The following is a 9,377-nucleotide window of genomic DNA, read 5'->3' as shown; positions in this document are numbered from 1 at the left end:
AAGCAGAGCTTTTCATATATGTATGAAAAGGAAATTATTCATTAAAGGCACACTGTCCTACTTGTAACTACATGCTCCCTCTATATAGAAAACTTCCCCAATCGGTGCCTGTTGGTCCCGCATGATCCTCTTTTTCTTATGTTAAATGAGAGCTGAGTTAATGAGATAGCCACCTGTCACAGTGACCTCGCTGGCTCGCTGTGTGGTCTAATCCCTTCTGGCTGAAATAGTAAAGTCTGCCTTTAATACACAATTCATGCTTTATGCTTTAAAATCTGGTTTCAGCTTTTTTTCTTCGTGAAAGACACACTGATCATGATAATGTGCTTGATTTGTCTCGCAGTCATAGTAAATACATGTAGTTACCTTTTAAGCAGTTAATACTTACCTATGGTTGTGATTATCTAGATAACTTGCGTACGAAGGAATCAGCTTTCCATAATACACAGCCTCAATCTCTTGAATAACGTTTACTGTTAATTGAGAATAAAACAAAATAAAGCAAATACAGTTTGGTTGGGATTGGAGGTAAATTAAGTCACATATTATCTTTTAGACTTCAATTGTGTCCGACATGCCTACCAAGCCTAAGGCTGCATAAAGAAACATATTCTGTAATTTTGCGTAATTTCTGTATAAACTAAACTTTTGCTTTTATTTCTGGTTCTTGTTCGTGTTTCATGCGTAGTTTATAGATGTATATAAATTGCGCAATATAAACTCACACTTATCATGGTACCTTTGAGTATTATTGTTGTTAACATTATTTTTTTCGTTATGGTTATTACTATCATCATTATTATTATCATTATAACCTGAATCTTTATTATTATAGCTAATGTTTTATTAGAATTATTTTTCATTCATATTATTATTGTCATTTTTATTGTTTTACTTTTTTAAATTATTATTATTTTCATTTATATTATTACCAATATATTATTTTTATCATTATTACTCTTCCTCATCAATGTTGTTATCATTATCATTATCAAGAACCTTATTTCACTTCTTCCTTACAATCTTAGCATTGATGATAATCATATTAAAACAATTTCGTACCTGCAAACACGAGGATAACATCTCCAAACCCCCGTAAGTTTAACCAACAGTGGCTATAAATGTATTAACAACCCACTAAAGTTTAACCAACATCGTGTGAATCAAAACAGAGTTAACCTACAGTGGTTACAATTTTAACCAACGACCCATGTAAATTTAACCAACATCATGTGAATCAGCCCCGAACAAGGCATAAATAACCAACAAAAGGTTAAAGTTTTAATCAACAAATGGTTACAGTTTAATCAACATCATTTTACCAACACTGAGCAATTTTTTAAAACCAATAAATGATTAAAAAATTAATCAACCACAGTCTCAGTTTTAATGAACAGGCCGTTGGTTAAAGTTTAACCAACATTTAGGTGATTCATGTAGTAATCTGTGGTTGATTACAATTTTAAGCAACTTGATTAACAAATTTAATACGTGTTCTAACAGTTCATGACAGCAGGAAGGTCATAGATAAGAGCGGCCCGAGTACACTCCCTTGCGGAATTCCACTCAGCACTGATGACCATTCGGACCGTTGACCCTTCACTACTACACGCTGTGTCATTCCAACTAACAATGCTTTGATCCATCCCTAGGTCTGAACATGGATGCCAAAGGCTTCAACTTTTTGCAGTAATCGATAACGGGGTACTGAATCAAAAGCTTTCATAAAGTCCATGTGTATTGCATCAATGTTACCCCCCTCTTCTAAGATATGTGTCCAGTCGTTGAGTACTTCCAACAGAGAAGTGGTACAGGAACGACCAGTAATGACCAGTTGGTGTCCAGACAACATCTTATTTGTTGACAGGTGTTTGATGATGTGCTTTCTCACCATGCACTCAAATATCTTGCAAACAACACATGTGAGATTGACTGGTCTATAGTTTCTGCTTTCTTGCTTGTTTCCTTTTTTTGAAAATGGGCGTAACATTAGCTGATTTCCAGTCCAAGGGTAATTCTCTCATTTTGAACGGGAGTGAAAGTGGCACGTCAAGAACGCATGCCAACCTTTGCAGTAAACGTGGATGTAATCCATCATGACCTTGATAATTATTTGGTTTCAGATTCCTTAGCAACTCAAACACATGTGATGGTACGACAGCAAAGTTTGTTAATGCTGATTCAAAGTCAATTTCAGGAGCAGTCGGCATATTCTGTAAAACTTCGCGGGTGAACACACTTATAAAGAAGTCTTGCAGTACTTGGGCTTTTTCTATGTCCGTTTCAGTAGTGGTTGCATCCGACTTAATAGACTGGCGATACTTTCTCGAGTGGTGGTTTTACTCTTAACGTGTGACCAGAAGGCTTTGGGATTTTCCTTGACTGCAGATGCTATATCTTTCTCCAATCCTCGCACTACCTTCTTGCACATCCATTTAACTTGGTTGCTTGCTCGGGTGTACATTTTACGGTCCTCTTCTGTCTTAGTCCGTCGCCATCTTCTGTAAAGCTGATGCTTCTTTATGACATTTTCCAATGTGGCAGAGTTCATCCATACATTGACCTTTTCTGATGTCTTTGTTGGAGTGTATCTGTCTGAAACCTCTAGCACCTTATCTCTAAAGAAGAGCATTGTCCATAGTTTTGAAGGATTCGCCTTTCCAGTCATTTTTGCTTAGTTTCTCTGTCATACTGTCATATAGTCTTTTGCCTATTTCTGCTGTTTTGTTCAATGTATGGCAGCATGTCCTCTTCGCTTGTAAACACAAGGTCTAATATAATTGTTTGCTGACCAAAGCAATGTCTAGTTGGTTGGTGCTGATGCTGTATAAGAAATGCATCTCTTGTTGCCTCTATATGGCAGGATGATTCAATCCTTTGTGGCATGATTCTGTCTACTAGGCGGGAAAAAAACCACGCCAAATCCTCATTTATAGGGTGTATTTTTGGCTTCAGAAGAAATCCTCGTTTTGGGGGTGTCTGGAAAACCTGTGGACACGCATGCTTTCAGTGTTTCTATAATTATGACTGAGACCCCCGGGACACAACAGCAGCCAGAGCGAATTCACATAATTTTAAAGATACGATAGACACAAGATATAGTGGGATTTGGGGGTGCATACATTTAGCTTAGACCTTCATCTATCAATGAAAACTCTCTTCTTCAATGCAGCTAATATGGATAATGATAATAATTTGATTTTTATTATATGTCTTTTCCATAGGCCTTTTCCTAGTTGCTGTAACAAATACAATAAATTATTGGCTGTATGTTATGATTAAAATAGCAACACAGCTGATTTAAACTGTTATGTTATCAAAAATTGACAACATGCACGGCTGTCTCATACTATTACATTGGCTATATATCATGAAAATAATTCGAAACAGTTACTTACTCTGAGTCGTGTAAACAAACACCAAGAATGCCAATATCACTGAGTAAGTGATGACAAAACGTTTCGAAGAGCATTTTCTACCAGTCACTAAGTTTAGTCGATTCATCATGACGATGCTTTTGATATTCTCTGAAAGTAAACGGTGACGTGGAAGTGAGCGTTTCGGGGACAATCATCACCTTATACCACATACCAAGCTAGATTCAAGCCCTCTGATTGGTCATAACGACCGGCATGTAATTCTCGACTGAATGAACTCACTACTGATTGCAGGGAAGCTAGTAAATATTCCTGAATCTGGCCGATGTAACTTTAATCTCCAACACACCAACGCAATGTGCGACCTCCCCTCCCTAATTGCTGCCAGCCGAAGATGGCGGGATCCATAAATTAGGACGTCCGGCGTCATTTTTTTCTGCGGCACAGATTGGGGCTTTAAAAAAAAAAAGGTCTTGATTTAACCCTAACCGTAAACTTAGGCTAAATACGCACCTAACCCCGATCTGTGCCGCAGAAAAAAATAACGCCTCCCGGCTGCGACTTTTTAAAACCTAACCTAGCCATCCTAGCGCTGCATTTGAATATTTGAATCTATGAATATAGTTGGTACGGTGTGATTGAAATCAGAATTGAGTCGGCACGATTATGGACTGACCAGTATGTGCAATGATTATGGACAAGTTTCGACCTGGGTTCTCCTTCGTTAACGGTAAGCTTCCCAATGTTCTCGCGGTGTAATTTATTTTAAAGTAAACATAGCTTTGCACTTGCAATGTTTGTATAAAATCCCATTATCTGATAAATTATCGCTTCAGAGTTTGTGTGCGTGCGTATTATAAATAGTTATGACTAGCGCATCTAGTTTGGCTTGTTTTGAGCTAAATGCAGCACTAAAATGTTTATGTTAGGTGTTTTTTTTTAAGTCGTCGCCCGGGGGAAGCCTTATTATTTTTATTGTCTATGTGGAAGCCATAGGGGAAGCCTATGGGGGAAGCGAGGGCCTAGCTGGGGAGGGGGGGGGGGGGCTTAGCGAGGCCCTATGCCTGAGCCTGAGATTGGAGGGGTGCAATAGTGGGATTCACACACAGATCTAAGCTTCTACTAACCTTAACATTTAGTAGGCAAGCTTTCGTCTAATCCTGTGGACTTTTGATTCTTCATCCAATGGCCATTTTTGTAATGTTATCAAATTTAATGCGCAAATCTTAGTGCCTGGTTACAAAATAAATCATTCACCTGTTACGAATGATAGTACATTTTATTTCAATAGTCAGAATGCAAACTGCATACATAACGTGTTTTAAGATAGGGTAAGCCATGATCATTATAGAGAGATAGATTTTTGAATGAGGATCAGAATATCACTAAACATTGCGTTAAAAAAAATGACTGCGAGTATTGGCAGAGATTTTCCCCCGAGGATTATCGTTGGCAACTAAAAATGAGATTAGAATCGTGATCCAAATCTCACTAATATGCTACGTGCCCACTGTCGTGCGATCCGTTACGAACCCCACGATTGGCCATTCGTAGCTGATCTTGGAACTTGTCTGAATTGCCAGCTTTGGATACGAGGTGATGTGAGTCGATACGTTCTAGTACGATTTGGTGCGCTTTGATGCGATATGGTCACGATTAGTCGATTTCAGGTGACACGATCTAGTCTCCCGTTCACATTCGATCATAAACGTCCTGATAGGATTGTCCCGATTGAGTCCACGATTTGGTCTCGATGTTACACGATCATCACGATCGGGTACTTGCATATACGTTAGGATACCTTCCGATGCGTTCTGTTGCGACATTATACGATTGTGGTTGCGATGTCTTTCACGATAAGGGTCGAGAGTGATCAGGATTTGAGCCTCGATTGAACGCCGACGGATTTATGTACATTTATTTATGACTTATTTATTTATTTATGACTTACGCGGACTTCATTGTTTCTTGAACTTCTACAGATTGAACACTACAACCCACAACCATTGATGATGGCAGGAATTGAAGATGATGAGAACTTGATATTGCAGTACTACTGTATGCTTATAATATCGCAACAGAGGAAGAAGACGAGCAGCAGTCAGACCAGCCACAGTCCTAACCACAAAGGGCCAGGAGAGCTGTATTCAGGGACTTCTGGTTGCGACCATGGCTCATGGAGGAGAGGAGACACCAGCTTGGCCAGTTCTACACCCAATCGAGACTGGAAGATCCAGTAGCGTTCCAAAACTAAACACGGTTAACACCACAGCTCTTTGATGAAGTCTTGCAAAGGGTGGCCCAAGCAATCCAAAGGGAACGCACCAGTTTCATAAAACCTCTCTCACTTGGACTGAAACCGGCAGCGACACTGAGGCACCTTGTCACTGGAGACAACTTTCGGTTCCTTGCGTATGCCCCCAGGTGTGGAGTGTCCAGCATCTCGGAGATGGTTCCAGAAGTGTGCCAGGCAATATTATTGTGGATGCGTACAAAGATTAGGTTTTTAGTCTACCTGTGATCCCTGAAGCCTGGACAGCCGTAGCTTCCCAGTTTGATCAGAGATGGAACATCCCCACGCTATTGGGCTCTAGATGGCAAACACTTTGCTATCAAGAAGCTACCCCGAACTGGCAGCCTGTACTACAATTACAAGGGCGTCTTTTTTTTATACCACTCCAGGCTCCGGTGGATGCAGATTACAAGTTTGTGTGGATCGAGCTTGGTGGAAAAGGGCATATGTCTGATGCTCGGATATTTGGCGACTCTGAGCTTTTCAACGGCCTGGAAGAGGAAGCCCTAGGACTCCCCACACCCAGCCCTCTGACTGCAAGCCCTGATGACCTCCAAGACATCCCCTTCTTAATCCTGGGGGATAAAGCCTTCGCCTTCAGGAACTACCTAATGAAGCCATACGGCAGAAGAGGGATGGTCAGGGAGAAGAGGATTTTCAAATATAGACTCTCAAGGGGAGGAGAATGGTGTAAAATGTGTCTCGGGTGTCTCCTCAGGACTCTAGAGCAGAAGCCCAACGCTTTGAATGATATGGTTGAGGCGCAGTGGTTCTGCGCAACCTACTGAGGCAGAGGCATCCAGGCATTGCAGCACAAGAGGCGGACCATAAGGCTGAAAACCACAATGTCCTCCCAGGAGCATGGAGGGACTATATGTGGACTGGCTAGATGTGAATCAACCTCATGCACCTCGCAACTCAGCTACATCAGTTGCAAAGAATCAGAGGGAACTCCTGAAGGCATTCTTCAACTCACCACAAGGTGAGGTCGCATGGCGGAATGGGATGGCGGACAGAATGATATTTGATACTTTTTTTTTTATTTTTGAAAAATTCAGGAAATTGATATTGAAGATGCATCATTAGGTGGTCTGTCGTTTTCGACAGATCACCTATTGTTTTCGTCAGAATTTTCTTTCTTATTATTTCTTTATTTTTTATTTATTTCTCCCCACTTTTTTGTGTAAAGGATAACTCAAGATCAGATGAATCAATTTCGTTCAATTTTGGCACAGTTATAAGTCATTGTCATGAGACGTGACAGTAACATTTTCAAGGTCATCAAATCTTCATGACGTCATCCAGGCGCCATTTTGTGTTTTTGTTGGTACTTTCAACTCATGATCATATCTTCATAACGGAAAGGCATTTCTTATTCATATTTATCATGATTAAGGTCAATATCCGTCCGGTCAATTTCAGGTCAAAAAACGCGCGCGCATGCGTACGTCCGCGCGTCAGCACGCGCGCAAAAAAATGCTCAAAATCGTCTCAAATTTGTTTTGCATACGTTTCATGCCATTTTAAGCATTTCGCAAAAAAAACTCGCGCACGCACATGCGCGCGCGTTTTCGCGCGTAATGGCATTTTGCAACTTTAAATCGCCAATTTTTTTATGTCATCATGTTTGTCACATTTTTCCAAGCATTTTGATACCTTGTTCACCTTTTTCTGCCCATTAATAACGGAATGAGCGTCCGTTTAAAGATAATGTCCGTGCGTGCGAGCTCTTGTAATACATAGCATACATGGGCAAAAACATGCCTATACAAAATCCATTGTAGCGCTTTAGGATGCAAGATGAACCCAATTTTGTTTTCATATTTTGATAGAGTATGAATTGGAAATATGATTTCATGTCTCATTTGACCCTCAATTAACTCATGACGTCATCATAATGGCCTCCGAACTCAAAATTTCAATTTGCATATTATGACGTCATCATATTTACGGAAAATTGATTGTATCTCTGTAAATAGTGATCAATTTTCATCCAAATTTTGATATGTTTTACCTGAGACAATTCCCTACAGATGCATTCACCACGAATTTTCATTTTGACGAAAGCATCATTGCGTATTTTTGCGATTAAAGGAGGCATGTCAATTTTTTACATTTTGCGTGTATTCTCTATGGGACATGGCTTTTTCTGAAAACTGGATTCTACATTCCCGTCTTTCACGAGCAATATCTCCGTCGTCTTAGCTTCGTTTTCGCTGAGCATCGAGTATCTTGTAGCTGAGACAATAAGCTATCATAAGTCCTTTATTTTTCGATCAGATGCCAAGATCATGCTCATATTTCACTTACAATGTGGGATTTGAGAATTCCATTTTCCGTTTACGTGTAATCGCTATGGGAAATGTTTTGCTATATCGGTAACGCACTTGACTTTCGACCTCGAGGTCCCTGGTTCGAGTCCGGGAGTCTCCAACAATTTTTTTTTTCTTTTTTTTTCTTTTTGACTTTTCAATGATCATAAAATTGAAAACAGACCACCTAATTCGTCCCCATGACGAATTAAATTTCTAATTTTTTTTCTTTTCTCACTGAATATTCAAAGTCAATGTTTTAGAGCAAAGTAAACTCATTTAGGGTCATTTCGGCAAAGTTGTTAAAGCTAGGTGAGATATTTTTAAGGAATGAAAAGGAATTAAGGAATGATTCATTGCCCATGTCAGTTCAAGAACAAAAACAATTTCCATGCGGAAGATTTACTACATATTGTAATAAATTTTAAAAGATGTGTAAATCGCAATTATCTGATTAAAAGCTATTTTTTTTACCTTATACTTAATTGTATTACACTATAAGTAACACGCTGCAAAATTGTAACAGCTGTAATGTATAAATCTGTCTATTATGTCATCGAAACAAAAAAATTGATATCTATCATCTTCTGATTGTATGGGCACAACTTTCTATTTCAGGTCTGCAAATTAGTGGTATACATGTTTACATTTCCTTTTCAAACTTTGATAGGAAGAGAGAGAGGGGGGGAGAGAGAGAGAGAGAAAGAGAGAGAAGGGAGAGAGAGAGAGAGAGAGAGAGGGAGAACGAAGATTAACAAGAAGAAGAAGAGATATAATAGAAATATAATTTTTTCTGGTCCCACTATGTGGAATAGTCTCCCTTTAAGCATTCGTTCTTGCACCTCAGTCGCATTATTTAAGAACCATTTAAAAACTCATTTGTTTTCTTTGTAATTGTCATGCACTTGGAGAGTATATAACTATTATGTTTGTATTTTAAAATGTAAAGCGCCTTGAGCATGTTCATGTAAAGGCGCTCATTAAATACCAATATGTATGTATGTATGTATTGTGATGTTGAAGAAGCTGATGCAGCGAATGAATATAAGAGTTGTTATGATAAAGAGAATGATAGTGAATAAGAAACAAATTAGATGGTTGAGAAAGAACGAGAAGAGTAAGAGAGAGAGAGAGAGAGATTAAACAAAATAGAGAGAAGTACAATGTTTTAAAAGGCATGAAATGTTGCTTAAATTCATTCATATTTTCTAATATTAAGGAGATTTCATGTTCTTGATCTGGAATTTATGAAAAGTCTAAAATACTTGAATTATTGCTTTTGAATATATTTTATTTTAAGACTACAAATGGCTCTCCATAATGTTTAAGTCCAACTTAGAGTTAAGTTCGACTTAGGATCTTTGTGAAACACCCCAGGTCTATCCAGCGAAGGGG

The 9,377-nt window shown here is 38.9% G+C and overlaps 2 protein-coding genes across 2 annotated transcripts in view; one reads left to right on the top strand and one right to left on the bottom strand.

Annotated features, from left to right (window-relative positions):
• The window catches only part of LOC105447633, a 6,185-nt gene extending 2,559 nt beyond the window's left edge, over nt 1–3,626 (bottom strand). The window contains exons 1-2 of the mRNA XM_011685975.2: nt 3,399–3,626; nt 389–473 (exon numbers count right to left, since the gene is read on the bottom strand). Of these exons, the coding sequence (XP_011684277.2) occupies nt 389–473; nt 3,399–3,507 (194 nt within the window). The 5' untranslated portion in view covers nt 3,508–3,626. The remainder of the gene's footprint in view (nt 1–388; nt 474–3,398) is intronic.
• A 2,490-nt stretch (nt 3,627–6,116) lies between these two features.
• On the top strand, nt 6,117–6,458 carry LOC115927624. The gene has a single exon (XM_030993731.1). It carries the CDS (start codon nt 6,117–6,119, stop codon nt 6,456–6,458), a length of 342 nt encoding a protein of 113 aa, XP_030849591.1.
• Nucleotides 6,459–9,377: the final 2,919 nt, after the last annotated feature.

The sequence above is a fragment of the Strongylocentrotus purpuratus genome, unplaced genomic scaffold (assembly GCF_000002235.5).
Source record: "Strongylocentrotus purpuratus isolate Spur 01 unplaced genomic scaffold, Spur_5.0 spur5_scaffold_20, whole genome shotgun sequence".
NCBI classification, from domain to species: domain Eukaryota; kingdom Metazoa; phylum Echinodermata; class Echinoidea; order Camarodonta; family Strongylocentrotidae; genus Strongylocentrotus; species Strongylocentrotus purpuratus.
This window is presented reverse-complemented; position numbering and strand designations above follow the sequence as displayed.

What these genes read in the sequence shown, in the direction of transcription:
- LOC115927624 (XM_030993731.1), top strand. Translation starts at nt 6,117, where the DNA reads ATGTCTGATGCTCGGATATTTGGCGACTCTGAGCTTTTCAACGGCCTG.